Source organism: Canis lupus, chromosome 21 (genome assembly GCF_048164855.1).
Source record: "Canis lupus baileyi chromosome 21, mCanLup2.hap1, whole genome shotgun sequence".
Classification (NCBI taxonomy): domain Eukaryota; kingdom Metazoa; phylum Chordata; class Mammalia; order Carnivora; family Canidae; genus Canis; species Canis lupus.
In genome coordinates this window covers 49,642,639-49,658,542 of record NC_132858.1, presented here as the reverse complement: position 1 = coordinate 49,658,542, position 15,904 = coordinate 49,642,639, and the positions used below count along the sequence as shown (strand labels likewise).

The 15,904-nt window shown below is 39.4% G+C and overlaps 1 protein-coding gene across 6 annotated transcripts in view; it reads right to left on the bottom strand.

Annotated features, from left to right (window-relative positions):
• Nucleotides 1-15,904, bottom strand: part of HECW1 (HECT, C2 and WW domain containing E3 ubiquitin protein ligase 1) — a 441,224-nt gene that overhangs the window by 154,205 nt on the left and 271,115 nt on the right. For all 6 annotated transcript variants that reach the window (XM_072791661.1, XM_072791659.1, XM_072791663.1 and 3 more), the window contains one exon: nucleotides 1,275-1,350. In XM_072791661.1, the coding sequence (XP_072647762.1) occupies nucleotides 1,275-1,350 (76 nt within the window). The remainder of the gene's footprint in view (nucleotides 1-1,274; nucleotides 1,351-15,904) is intronic.

Sequence of the window (15,904 nt, the reverse complement as noted above, 5' to 3'; positions counted from 1 at the left end):
ATTTTAGAGTCATTTAATCAATATCCACAAAATGCCTTACTGGCGTTTTAATTGGGATTGTAATGATTCTATAAAAAAATCGAAATCTTGACAATACTGAGTCTTTTACTCTATCAGCATGGCATATCTTTCCATTCTTTAGTTCTTTAATTTTATTCATCAGTTTTGTAGTTTTCCTCATACAGACCTTGTACATATTTTGTTAGGTTTATATCAAAGTATTTAATTTTGGGGGGTACTAATATAAAAAGGCATTGTGTGTTTAATTTCAAAATCCATTTGTTCATGGCTGGCATACAGAAAAGCAATTGACTTTTTTGCATTAATCTTGTATCCTGCAATCTTGCTGTAATTGCTTACCAATGGAACTTTAGGCATACATTTTTTATCAGGGCTCATTTAACATGAAAATGCCAGTTGACTGACTGTCTTCCAAGGACACTCATGTATTTCATGTCTGTGGTCTTAGATCTCTGACATTCGTGGCCTGCAACATTTATTGGTTTGACAACAAGCAAAGGCAAGCAAAGTTTTCCAACTGTGTTCTTTGGAGTCCTAGAGCTTCATGCCATCATGTCTCCTCAAACATTGCTTAGGATAGAATTTAGTATATAGGGCTCTGAGCTTTGTATATCATTTTAGGTAGGGTAACTTACTTTTTTAAATATATATATACTTTTAATTTTTGAATTATTCTAGATTTACAGAAGAGTTGCAGAGATAGTACAAAGATTTTCCACATAATTTTATCCAGTTTGCCTCATTGTTAATTTATTACAGAACTATGGTCCATTATGAAAGCTAAGAAATTAGATCACTCAACTAAATACTATTAACTAAATTATTTATTTATTTGGATATCACTAACTTTTCCACAAATGTACTTTTATGAGCAGCTTAATTCTTATCTGTTTTACCAATTGAACTTCATGTGAAATTTCATTTAGACAAGGAGTCTGCTGGCTGCTTCCCTCCCCAGGCTTTCCCCTATCTCCACTTAATAAAGTTCTAGATAATGCTAGTGACGATGGAGGCAAAGTAAAATTACAGCTTTTCTTCTCATCATCTCAAATTTAGCATCTATTACTTCAATATCTTTATGAGGTCAAGGAAAATGGAGCAGATATTTTTAATTTTTTTTTACAGATGAGCAATTGAGGCATATAGAGGTGCAGTAACCTCTATGTAGGTAAGAGTCAAATTGAAGTAGGTCTCCTGACTGCCGGTTGACCTTCATATTGTCTCCACAGGGCCTTCAGGTGAGCAAAACATACCTGAGAGAGAAAAGCTGATCAGCCTCCGACTTCCTTGCCCTTGGACAGTCTCATCAGAGCCAATGCTTTTAAAAATCTGTAAGAAGAAGGAAAATGGGAGACAAGCGAAACAAGCATTGAAATAGATACTCACACTGCAAAACAAACATGCTTAATCACAGTTATTTTTCCAACTACAGTTTACAAACACAACAGTGTTGTGATTTTATTAGGCTACTATTGATTAAAACAAGCTTCTAGCAATCTAACATCTTTCCCAGTAATAGAGGATCTGCTATAGTGGGGATGAAGGGTATTTTTCAGAGTAATGGAAATCAACAAACACAATTACTGTAATATTAGAGGCTCATTGTAACTACTTATGTAAACAACATCTTTTCACATTCAAATTTGCAAAAAGTATTTATTAAAGCAGACCCTAAGGCAATAGAAGGATAGGTCAATAGATGTTTACTCTTGTAATTATAATGTGTTTCCATTTAGCAAAGATTACTATTAAACTGCTGTACCTCCATTTCTTCTGATCTGTATTATTATCTAGGGATTTCCAGGAAATCTTATGTATTAAGGAAGAGCCTGAGCATAGTATTAAGAAACTACTCTGAGGTCTCTCTTATTTAATTGCTTTCCTGGGAAATTTCAGAACATAATTGTTACATGGGTTATCTGTAAGTCTAGTAGGTATTTGAAATCCAGGTTGCTAAAATGTTTTATTTTCCCTCATTGCTCAATACATATCTATCTGCTAATGTATTAAACAGAACAGCTGGAGTCCTTGCTTACATTTTCCTCTAGGAAAGTTCTGTTCAGTAATGATTCTGAACATTTATTCAAAGCAGATTTACTGTTTGATACATTGCATTTGCAGAAAATAATTTTAAAAATCAAAGTATTAAGCAAATTCATACAGTGTCTACTTTTTAGAAGATAATCTGTACCACAGAAGGAAAAAAATAGAAAACTTGATGACCTCTAGCTCAGTCTATTTGTTGTAGGTTGCGTGGCTTGTTTCTCTTTCTACTGCCTTTCAGTAGCCTTGATGCTATAAGACTGTGATTGGATGTTACCATCAAGTTACCTTTATAAGACTTGAGTGTAATGACTGGGCATCACTAGGGCTACAGCTTTGGCCCAGGAGAGTACAAAGAGATTTTAAGAATACCTCCGCACATTGAAGCTGGTGCCCCTGGTGTGCCTATATGCTTGGCTGCAGCTTATGTGCAAATCTCCTCAGTATGCCTGCCTTCAGACCCAAATGTAAGGTGCATCTCAGGGCTGTTGGGCTGCTTAGCAGGGGCATATGGAATGGATCTCGGCATCAAGTGAGGTAAGAGACAGGTCTGTTCTCTAAGAGTCTCATTGGATAATAAAGAATCAGAGGAAGACATGGCCTGCGATTTGTGAATTGGGAATGTGAGCTGGTTCCAAGGCATTATTTCCTTCAATTTGGAAAGCCTGATCCTTCCTACCCTATGTTTGTTCTTCACATTGCCTGGATGACACAGGGCAACAGAGGTCAACAAACAGCTCAGAAACTGCATCCTCAGGCTGGACCACTCTCTTGACTCTTAAAGTGGCCTATACATATAGGCATAAATCAAAATTCCTTAATGTCATATATTTTTCTTCTTTGTCAGACCTGTGTGCAGACAAAGGCCTTAGGAGCTCTTGGCAGGCTGGCCACACCCCTTATATTGCTGTACCGACCTAAGTAGGACAATGACAATTGTCTTCCTAATTCTAGTTTAAAGGTACCAACATCTAGTTTATCTTATCAGAATATAAATTCCTTGAAGACACAACAAAAACTATACTTTTAATATAAATTTGTAGAATTATAAGTCTAAAATATGTGGATTCCAATTTCAAAAAGTGTAGGATTAAACTATGCATTTCATAATAGGCTAACATGAGCTTAAACATGCAATTATAACAAAGAATAGTATGTGCGTTCCTTCATGTTTAAAGCATGCATATTTTGCTTCTTCATATTTAAATATTCCTCTGCTGTCCAGGGTATTTATAAAAAGGATCTTCATGTTTATGGCCTCAAAAAGAGACATATAGACAAAAAGAGAAATGTGTATTTTTCAGAAGCTACTAAGCTCAAAGGCGAGACACACATCTAAAACTCCATAGAAGTCTACTTCACTCATGGCTTTCTGCTAACATTATTTACAAAGTCATCTTGGCACCACGTTGATGATACGAACAGGCAGGCAATAGCAGCTGGGGTAAACATTTTCCAGGAAGTAAAGAGGTTTGTCTGTCTCAGGAAGGTTCTGCATCCTGACTTCTTGCTTGAGGTGAGTTCCAGGGGCAAGTCTGAGGTAACAAACACCCTACCATTTGTTGACTGGGAAGACAGTGTGAAGACTCAGCAGGATAGTTCAGCCTCCAACACAGGTGATGATGAGGCGCATTACCAGACTGCTCATCTTCTCAGGTCCACAGGTTCTCTTACTTCCCTGTGCTCTTCCTCGGGTCTGATGCCTCACTGTTACTCTAACCAGTTGGTGCTGGGTCCTGAGATCCCCTCTCAGATGCAGCCCTGGTAGTTTCACTGTTTGTTTCATACACAAATGTTTCCACAACAAAGCCTGCTTGGCAAATGGCTTCACAGATTCAAAGCCGGATCTGTTGGTGGTGTGTAAAGATCCCGTAGGATACTGAGAAGGCCCTTGGCATTGAATTAAGGGCTCTGGGGTTAATTCTGATGTATCTCTCCTACTCCCATTCTCATTTTCTCTTTATGTCCACCTGCTTGAAGGGTTACAAGTATGAATCCACACCACTGTTGCATACTCCCAAAGTACAATTCAGTAAAAAATAGAGTGGAGATCAGGCCTTTTTGCCCTGGCAGGGGACCTCCTGCTTCAGTGGTACGAAGATGTGTAGCTGTGAGGACTAGGCCCCGTCCACCTTAACGCTGCCATGTTTTTTAGACTCTACTTTTCTTTTCATGGTACCACCTCATGAAGATGAGGCTGTTTGCTGGAAACACATGTGCCTCAAACACACGGTCACATAAGCATGTTGGCCTGCATCCTCCATCTTCCAGTCTCTGAGGACACTGAGTTTTCTCAGACAGGTGCACTCTCCTTCCCAGCAGTAGGCAGGTGTGCCCGGGGGCTAGGGTGCCTGTCATGGAGCATCCACTGTACTCAAAATTTAGGCCAAAACTAATCTAAAGACATATATGAAGAGACTTAGAGTTGAATACAAAATAGGTGTGTATTTTGAGGTAAAAAAGGAATTTTCAAAGAACCCTCTTGCATGTCAAAGGCGACTCAGTTGTTTCTCTGAACATCCCAGACCTGGCTTTTCTTCCTCAAGTAAAAGCTGGAAAAGCTCCATGTAGCACACCCGGCATTTCCAACAGGGGTGTGGCCGCATTATGCCCAATTCTGATGCATTAACTCCATTTGTACATCCACAATTATTCTCAAATCATTGTAGAATGACTCTTCACCCTAAAAATGCTGACAGGGTTTGTTTAGTTACAGAACAATTAAACCAACAATGATGTCAGAAATTGAGATTCATGACTTCACTGAACCTTTGTTTATTTACCTAGCCCAGATAACTCTGATTTTCCTATAAATGAAAAGTGTTGGGCTCCATAGATTGATAACGTGCATCTAAACTAAAAATCAGGTGCCAAACTAACACTCCACTACAGATAATAAAATGTCCAAGCTGTGGCATATTAGTAGCCGAGAGCAGGGAATTACAGGTTCCGTTTTAGATCAGAGATCAGTGATTCCTGCACAGTTCAATATCTTTTGCCTCCAAGTAAAATCTAGCAAATAATCTGATACGCTTCCAAGTCACCTTAAAAAACATCAAAAAATATCAAACAAATCCAAGTCCCAAGTTCCATTCCTTCCACCAAAGCTCTGAAGTATCCAAACATGCAAATAATAAACAGAGAAACATACTAGAAATATTTATAGAGCACTTTTGAGTATATTTGCTCCATTGAACCCTCATAATACAATTATTTGGTGGTTAAGCAACTCATTTCAAGTTCTCCAGCAGAAAGGTCCATAAACCTAAAGTGCAAAGTCATCTTTAGGGGCATAAAAGAATAACACATTAAATTTTAACAGCCACATCCCACGCAATTGGCCCAAGCCAAAGGGACACCTGTGGTGGAAGACTTACAAGGCCCTTGGAAGGGGGCAAGAGACAAGTAACAGCAATGAAACCTGATTATGTGCCAAGCACAGAGCCAGTTCTTCCAGACACACTCTTTTAACGGTTTGCAAATGACGCATCATTCACTCACCACCAGTTCACAAATATGAAAACTGAGCTCAGAACAATTTGTTGACTTCCCAAAATTCACCTGGGATGAATCAATCTTTGGTTCCTCTGACTTGAATAGAATGAGTTGCAGAACCTGCCACAGTCTGTCAACCCCATGAGGCCATTTCTTCAGACCCAGGCTGGTGGCTCATCTCTCAATCTGTTCCTATTCTCTCTGTTTCTCTCTGCCTTCTGATGTTGCTGTCACCAAGCCAGCTTCCAGAGTCTTCACTGCTCCTACTTCATTGCCTTGATGGCAAGACATGGGCTTCCTAATCTCAGGGCTCTACTGCTAAACACTATGGGCAAAAAGAGAAGGGTTGGAAAAATGAGGGATTTCTCCTAGTTTTCACTGTGTGAATTGAACAAAACATGTTAGTTATTTAGGGATGATCTTCTTTCTCTGACTACTTTGGGCGATACAAGATTGAGGATATTAGCCAGGAGCAAATGTGTTTGGGGCAAAGGGCTGCCCTGTGTGACAGGCTAGGCATTTGGCTCTCGATGAAGAAAGTGAGGAGACTGTAAGAAGCACCGCACCAATGAGAATGCTGGCTGGAAGTAAGCAAATCCTGGGTGTTCCCTGATGATTTTTAGTTTTTCTAGCTATTTTTTGAAAGGTTTTAATTATTTATTCATGACAGACACACAGAGAGTGGCAGAGACAGAGGCAGAGGGAGAAGCGGGCTCCTCACAGGGAGCCTGATACAGGACTCGATCCTAGGACCCCAGTATCACACCCTAAGCCAAACCAGACTCTCAACCATTGAGCCTCCCAGGTGTACATTTTCTAGCTACTTTTTAAGACATAGTTTCTTGTGTAGTGCAGACTGTTCTGAAAATAGGGGTATAACAAACTCTCCCAAATTCTAAGACATAGTTGAGTCATTCTGTTTGTTCTGGGGCTGAGGTCCCTGAGGTCCCAGGCATCAGACTCACCTGCAGAGCTTGATAAACTATAGATTGCCAGGCCTCATCTCAAAAGGTCTGATTCAGTAGGTTTGAGGAAGGCCCACGAGTCTGCATTTCTACCAAGTTTCAGATGAGGCTAATGCTGTTGGGGAGACCACACTTGGAAAAGCATCAGTCTTGTGTCTACTTCTTTCAAATGGTAATAGAAAAACATCTTAGATTTGTCTGCAACTCTTATCTCAAACTAACTTCCAAGCACCAGAAGCAAGTTCTGTGATACCTTGGCCCATGCAGGCCCCATGCCCACTGCTCAAGCCTTGTACCGATTAGGGACAAACAATCCAATTCTCTGCAGATCTCACTTCCTTACCTGGATAACAACCACCTAGCCAGTTGGTTCCTCAGTCTGTGATGGGTTCTTCGCTCTACTCTCTGTTCTCTGTGAAGTGATCACTGTTGCCTGGTTCAACCTGCAAAAGGCACTCTTGCCCTCACTGGGCACAGGTGATGCTGCAGGCTATATGGCCCCATGACATGTTTTCTTTAACCAACAATTGAATTTTATTTTATTATTATTTTTATAGATTTTATTTATTCATGAGACACAGAGAGAGAGCTAGAGACATAGGCAGAGAGGGAAGCAGACTCCCCACAGGAAGATCCCCACTCCTAGGAAGGCCTAGGACCCTGGGATCACGACCTGAGCCAAAGGCAGATGCTCAACCACTGAGCCACCCAGGTGCCCTGCAATTGAGTTTTTTTAAAGAATTAGTTTCCAACATATTTTTAAAAATCAAAGTATTTATTTAAAATTTGGGTTTCAGACTTTTTTCAGAATATCCAGCAGCAAGCAACTGAAACTGAAAAGCAGCAATACCATATCTTCCCAGGCCTCCTCTCTGGAGCCGCCTTCACCAATCCTATAAGACACTCATTGCTTTCCATGTTAATGCTGTGAAATCAGGATGTGGCTAATCATTGATGCATCTCATAATTACAATTGGAAAGCTTTTTCCAGCTTGGTGGAATGAATATCAATGATGCATCTTAATAGCCATAGCATTTTAGATTCCATAACATGTGGTACCAGTTGACTCCCTGAAAGCTTTTGAATCCTTGCTCTGATGTGTATGTATATGTATGTGTGTATATGCGAGTATGCATTTATGTCCATATGGATAAAGACTATTTATTTATTCATGAGGGAAACACACAGAGAGGCAGACACATAGGCAGAGGAAGAAGCCCAATGTAGGACTCGATCCCGGGCCCCTGGGATCACCACCTGAGCCAAAGACAGATGCTCAATGACTGAGCCACCCAGGTGCCCCAAAATTGACCATTTTAAATGGAACAATTCAGTAGCTTTTAATATTCACAGTGTTGTTCAACCACCCTTCTATCTAGTTCTTAAACGTTTCAAGGACTCCAAGTAAAACCTTATACCTTATGCCCAGTAAGCAGTTTCTTCTCATCCTCCTCTCCTCCCCAGGAAGCCTCCAGTTTGCTATCTCCATGGACTTACATGTTTTTGATATTTCATATAACTGGAATCATACAATATATGGTCTTTTGTGATTGGATTCTTTCACTTAGTGTAATGCTTTTGAAGTTCGTATGAATCAGGGTTTTCCAGAAAAACAGAACCAATAGGGTGTGTGTGTGTGTATGTGTGTGTGTGTATACGCATACATATAATAAGGAATTGGGTCACATATTTATGGAAGTTTACAAATCTAACATCTGCAGTCAGCAAGCTAGAGACTCAAGAGAGCTGATGGGAGAAGTTCCAGTCTGAAAGCCAGCAGCCTCGAGACCCAGGAAGAGCTGATGATTCAGTCTGAGACCAAAGGCAGGGAAAAACTGACATCCCAGCTAGAAGGCAGTTAGATAGGAGGAGGTTAGGATTTTTGTTCTCTTCCAGTCTTCAGTTCATAGAATGAGGCCCATGGACATCAGGGAGGGCTATCTGCTTCAGTCTATCAATAGAAATGTTAAGCTCATCCAAAAGTACCCTCACAGGAAAACCCAGAATAATGTTTGACCAAACATCAGGGCACCCTGTGTCCCTGTCAAGTTGACACATAAAATTAGCCATCACACGGTTTGCCCCTGTGGCAACATCCATCAGCATATTAATCCTTTTTATGCCTGAATAATCCATTGTATATGCCACAGTTGTTTGTTCTTGTTGAAACCCTGTCAAATTATTTTTTCCCCTAGCTTTGAGATATAATTGACATATAACATGACATATAACATAACATTATAAGCTTAAGTAGTACAATGTGCTGGTCTGATACACGTATATACTGCAAAATGATTACAATCACAGTGTTAGATAACACCTCCATCATGTCCTATAACTTCTATTTCATTTTTGTGGTGAGAACATTTAAGATCTACTCTCAGTAACTTTCAAGTTCATAATATAGTATTTTTTTTTTTTATAATAAATTTATTTTTTATTGTTGTTCAATTTGCCAACTTACAGAATAACACCCAGTGCTCATCCTGTCAAGTGCCCCCCTCAGTGCCCGTCACCCATTCACCCCCACCCCCCGCCCTCCTCCCCTTCCACCACCCCTAGTTCGTTTCCCAGAGTTAGGAGTCTTTATGTTCTGTCTCCCTTTCTGATATTTCCCACACACTTCTTCTCCCTTCCCTTATATTCCCTTTCGCTATTATTTATATTCCCCAAATGAATGAGAACATATAATGTTTGTCCTTCTCCGACTGACTTACTTCACTCAGCATAATACCCTCCAGTTCCACCAACGTTGAAGCAAATGGTGGGTATTTGTCATTTCTAATGGCTGAGTAATATTCCATTGTATACATAAACCACATCTTCTTTATCCATTCATCTTTTGATGGACACCAAGGCTCCTTCTACAGTTTGGCTATTGATCAATGGAACAGAATAGAGAACCCAGAAGTGGACCCTGAACTTTATGGTCAACTAATATTCGATAAAGGAGGAAAGACTATCCATTGGAAGAAAGACAGTCTCTTCAATAAATGGTGCTGGGAAAATTGGACATCCACATGCAGAAGAATGAAACTAGACCACTCCCTTTCACCAGATACAATGATAAACTCAAAATGGATGAAAGATCTAAATGTGAGACAAGATTCCATCAAAATCCTGGAGGAGAACACAGGCAACACCCTTTTTGAACTTGGCCACAGTAACTTCTTGCAAGATACATCACGAAGGCAAAAGAAACAAAAGCAAAAATGAACTATTGGGACTTCATCAAGATAAGAAGCTTTTGCACAGCAAAGGATACAGTCAACAAAACTACAAGACAACCTACAGAATGGGAGAAGATATTTGCAAATAACGTATCAGATAAAGGGCTAGTTTCCAAGTTCTATAAAGAACTTATTAAACTCAACACCAAAGAAACAAACAATACAATCGTGAAATGGGCAAAAGACATGAAGAGAAATCTCACAGAGGAAGACATAGACATGGCCAACATGCACATGAGAAAATGCTCTGTATCACTTGCCATCAGGGAAATACAAATCAAAACCACAATGAGATCCCACCTCACACCAGTGAGAATGGGGAAAATTAACAAGGCAGGAAGCCACAAATGTTGGAGAGGATGCGGAGAAAAGGGAACCCTCCTGCACTGTTGGTGGGAATGTGAACTGGTGCAGCTACTCTGGAAAACTGTGTGGAGGTTCCTCAAAGAGTTAAAAATAGACCTGCCCTATGACCCAGCAATTGCACTGTTGGGGATTTACCCCAAAGATACAGATGCAGTGAAACGCCGGGACACCTGCACCCCGATGTTTCTAGCAGCAATGGCCACAATAATATAGTATTATTAACTATAATCATCATGCTCAACATCAGATCCTCAGAATTTAATTTATCTTATAATGAAAGTTGTGCCCTTCGACCAAAATCTCCCCATCATCCCTCCACTCTCCACCCACGGTAACCACTACTCTCCTACTCTCTGTTTCCATGATTTTAGCTCTTTTAGATTCCACATGCAAGTGATACCATATAGTATCTGTCTTTCTCGTCTGACTTATCTCACTTAACACAATGCTCTCAAGATCCCTCCATGTTGTTGTTGCAAATGGCAGGATTTCCTTCTTTCTTATGGCTGAATAATCTCATATATATACACACACATATATACATACACATATATCATATTTTCTTGACCTGTTCACTCATTGATGAACACTTAGGTTGTTCCCACAGTTTGGCTGCTCTGAATAATGTGGCAATGAACATGGCAGTGCACATATCTCTTCAAGGCCCCGTTTTCATATTTTTGGATATATACCAGAAGTGGGATTGTTGGAGTATATGGAAATTCTTTTTTAATTTTTTAAAAGATTTTATTTATTTATTCATGATAGACATAGAGAGAGAGAGAGAGGCAGAGACATAGGCAGAGGGAGAAGCAGGCTCCATGCAGGGAGCCCGATGTGGGACTCGATCCCGGGTCCCCAGGATCACGCCCTGGGCCAAGGCAGGCACTGAACCACTGAGCCACCCAGGGATCCCCTTTTTTAAAAAATTTTTGAGGAGCCTCTATACTGCTTTCCAGAGTGGCTGCATCAATTTACATTCCAGCCAACAGTGCACAAGGATTCCTGTTTCTCCACATCCTCACCAGCATTTTCTCTTATCTTTTTGATGGCCATTTTAATAGCTGTGAGGTGATAATTCACTGTGGTTTTGATTTATGTTTCCCTGTTGATGAGTGATGTTGTGCATCTTTTCATGTGTTTGTTGCCTATCTGTATGTCTTCTTTGGAGAAATGTCTATTCAGATCCTCTGCCCATTTTTAAATTGGATTGTTTGGTTTTTGGCTATTGAGTTCTATTAGTTCTTTATATATAGTTTGCATATTGACACCTTATCAGATACATGATTTGCAAACACTTTTTCCCACTCTGTAGGTTATCTTTTCATTTTGTTGATTGGTTCTTTTGCCGTGCACAAGTTTTTAGTTTGATGTCTCACTTATTAATTTTTGCTTTGTTGCTTGTGCCTTTGGTGTCATATCCAGCATATCATTGCCAAGACCAACGTCAAGGAAATTTTTCTGTTTTCTTTGAGGAGTTGTATGGTTTCAGGTATTTCACTTCAGGTTTTAATCCATTTTGAGTTAATTTTTGTGAATGGAATGAGATAAAGGTCTACTTCATTTTTCTACATGTGATTATCCAGTTTCCCTAATACCATTTATTGAAGACACAGTCCTTTCCACATTGAGTATTCTTGACTTCCTTGTCAAATATTCATTGACTATAGATATAAGGATTTATGTCTGGGCTCTTGTTTCTTTTCCATTGGTCTATGTTTCTATGTTTCCAGTACCATCTTGGCCTGATGACTATAGCTTTGCAGTATGGTTTAAAATCACGAAGTGTAATATCTCTAGCTTTGTTCTTTTTCAGGATATCTTTGACTAGGGTCTTTTGTGACTCCATACAAATTTTAGGGTTTATTGGAATTTTGAAAAATATTGCACTGAATCTATACGTTGCTTTGGGTAGTTATAAACATTTAATGGTATTAATTCTTTGCTCCATGAACATAGAATATCTATTTTTTTGGTGTTTTCTTTAATTCCTTTCATCCAAGCCTAATACCTTTCAATGTACAGACTTTACTTCCTTGGTTGAATGTATTTCTAAGTATTTAATTGTTTTTGATAGTATTGCAAATGGGATTTTTCTCTTTATTTCTTTGATATTTTCTGATAGTATGTGGAAACAACCAATTTCCATATGTTGATTTTGTATCCTCCAACTTTACTGAATTCGCTGATTAGTTTCAACAGTTTTCTCATGGCCTTCAGGATTTCTCGTGGTCTTCAGGATTTTCTATATACAACACCGTATTTTTTTTAAAAAAGGTCATATCATTTGCAAACAAAGACAATTTTACTTTTTCCTTTACAATTAAGATGTATTCATTCCATTTTCTTGCCTGATTACTCTGGCTAGGACTTCCAATACCGCGCTGACCAGGATAGGTCAGAAGGGGGAACCCTTGTATTATTCTTGATAGTAAAGAAGAAAGCTTTCAACTTTTCACCATTGGGCTTTCACTCTGGGCTTGGAATATACAGCCTTTATTATACTGAGTTATGTTCCTTCTATGCCCAATTTGTTGTATTTTTTTTTTATCATGAAAGGATGTTGTATTTTATCAAATGTTTTTTATGCATATATTCACATGATCATATGATGTTTATTTTTCATTATGTTGTTTATTTTACTTATTGATTGATTTGTATATATGAACCACTCTTGCATCCCAAGGATAAATCCCACGTGGTCATATTGTATGATCCTTTTAGGGTACTGTTAAATTCTGTTTGATAATATTTTGTTGAGAATTTTTCCATCTATATTTATGAAAGATATTGTTCTGCAGTTTTCTTTCTTATAGTGTCCTTATCTGGCTTTGGTTTCAGGGTAATACTGGCCTTGTAAAATGAGTTTGGAGGTATTCCTTTCTCTTCATTTTTTTAAGTTTGAAAAGCACTGGTGTTAATTCTTTAAATATTTGATAGGAAAAACCAATGAAACCATCTGGTCCTGGGTTTTTTGGAGGGGAGGTTTTAGATTACTGATTCAATCTCCTTGCTTGTTATTGAACTGTTCAGATTCTTATTTCTTCATGATTCAGTTTGGTGGGTTGTATGTCTCTAGGAATTTCTCCATTTCTTCTAGGTTATCAAATTTGTTGGTATATAAATATTCACATTAATCACTTACTATCCTTTGTATTTCTGTAGTATCAGTTAGAATGTCTTCTCTTTTCATTTCTGATTTTATTATTCCAGTCTTCTTTCTTTTGATCTTAGTCTGGCTAAAGGTCTGTTGATTGTATCTTTCAAAAAAGTTAGTTCTTTATTTTATTAGTCTTTTCTATTTTTTGGGGGGGTCTTCATTTATTCATGCTTGGATTTTTGTTATTTCTTTTTTTCTGCTAACTTTGGGCTTAGTTCTTTTTTTCTGTTTTCTTTAAACTATGAATTTAGGTTGTTTATTCAATCATTCTTTTTTCTTAATGTAAATATTCATCACTATAAAATTCCCTCTTAAAACTGCTTTTGCATGGATGCCTGGGTGGCTCAGTGGTTGAACATCTGCCTTTGGCTCAGGGCGTGATCCTGGGTCCTGGGATCAAGTCCTGCATCTGGCTCCCCATGAGTGTCTCTCATGAATAAATAAAAATCTTTAGAAAGAAAAGCCTGCTTTTGCAGCATACTGTAGGTCTTGAAATGTCGTATTTCCATTTTCCTTTTTCTCAAAATATTTTTAAATTTCCCCTTTGATTTCTTCTTTGGCCTGTTGATTGTTTAGGAATGTGTTGAGATCTATCTATCTATCTATCTATCATCTATCATCTATCATCTATCTAGTTGCTATATGTTCTTGATAAATAGACCTCTTTGTAATTATATGATGACTTTTGTTTCTTATTACAATTTTTGGTATACACAGGGATGAAGATCAGCCATGTGGCTTGAGGGTGGCATCTTACACTTGCATAGCTGCAGAGGCCTAGGCTGGCTGCTCGAGTGGTTTGCAGGCTCTGTTGGGAGTCAGTAGAGATTGAGCTAAGAGGGACTCTGGTAGTTTGTGTTGGCAAACACAAATACTTATGGGGCAAAAGCTGGTAAAATCTGGAGGGGTCCTGCCACGGCTGAGCTGGTCATTAGTTCCTGTTACAGTGGTGAAAGCTGCTGGGTTTGTCTAGAAAGCAGGTCACTGTGAACTACAATTGCTCTTGCTGCATGTTGCTATGGTTGACCCTACTTTTCTTCCTTGTTCTTAGCTATCTCTATACAGCTCAGCTTTGCTGGTCTGGGTGTGGTGAAATCCAAGTGCTACCTTTGTTGGTGCCTTGAAAGACTGAGGTCACTCACTCTTTTCTTCCTTTCCTAGAGAAGGGAACTCTCTGTACCTAGGGAGGTTCCCTCTTGGTGCTGAGCAGTGTCAGCCTGGGGAAGTGGACAATGCAGCCAAAACAAAGTTGTCTTCCTTGTGTGATTATTCTTGGGACTTTTGTTCACTGTGTTGCTGACATTTCTTAAGTGGACTCCACAACTTTCTTAGAGCTGTTTCTGTTCATGGATAGCGAACTGTGGATCTTTGTGGGGTGACAGAAGGTGGAATCTCCTATGCCACTACCTCGATGACATCACTCCCATAGTTTGTTTCTTGCTTTGGTATTTAACCAAAAAATTTATGGAGCTTATAATAAGCAGACATACTATTGGATGATAACAACTAAGTCTGAGTCCATACACCCCTTTCTCTGCCAGCAGTTCCTCACTGTGTGGCCCAGGCCAAGGCAATCAACTCCTCTGATTCTCTTTCCCTATCAAATGGAAGGCAGAACAGAACCTACCTCTCCGAGTTCTCCTCGAGACATAAATGAGGTGGTGCATATAAAACACTCAGCACAAGGGCTGGCACACAGGAAGTGGTCCCAATTAGGCCAGTGTTATTATTTATACTGTTCCTTATTTTTGAGCTTCTGACCTTTTATTGTTAAGTATTATGTTAGCAGATTATCTAATATTTGATTCTTTATAATAAAGAATGTGAAGCATAAAGAGGTCAATCGAGAGACCTGTTTGGCTGGCTGTGAAAAAGATGTGTGACCACAAGGTAGTCTGAAAGCTGCCTCCATGCCTTCCATATGTCTGGGTTGGTTTATTGCTCAGTCAGTCTCTTATAAATTCACACTTCAGGTCAACAAATGCATTGTTTGCTATGCCACACTCATCTGGATTAATTTAATATACTTGGAATCTTGTCCATGTTTTTCTATCCTCAGTTTTCCAACAAATTCATGTCAAGCTGCTGCTATTTTAATCATTTTGTGAATAACACCGGCCTTCATGAAACAAAAAAAAAAAAATAGAAGCAACTGTGCGGTAAGCTTGTATTAGCTTCTACACCCTTCAGTTGGCTCAGACAACTGACTAGCACATCTCCGTCATCTTGGAGCTGATCTGAGGGACCATGGGCCTGGGATTAGGTGTTACAGAGCAACAGCAGGCAGAGGGAGGTGGGCGTGGGCAAAACTTCTGAAAAGCTTCCCTCAGAAGATATGGGAAGCATGTAGGGAGTTTTGAACATCTCCCTGGTTACTTTGGGAGAAAGCTGAACTTACGGCAAGCACTTGGCAGCTCATGGGTAAGGACATGTGACAGCACTGCTTCTTCAGAGGAGGTGTGTGTCCCTGGGAGCGAAATCTACATAATACGGGTAGTTAGGAACTCTGGGTGGAGTTGGCTTTGCTCCTCTCTTTCTTCCTCTATCTTCACCCCCCCCCCCCAAAAAAAAAACTGAGAGGACTGGGGGAGGGGGCTTTTAAGCCTTGTGGCAAGCAGAATTT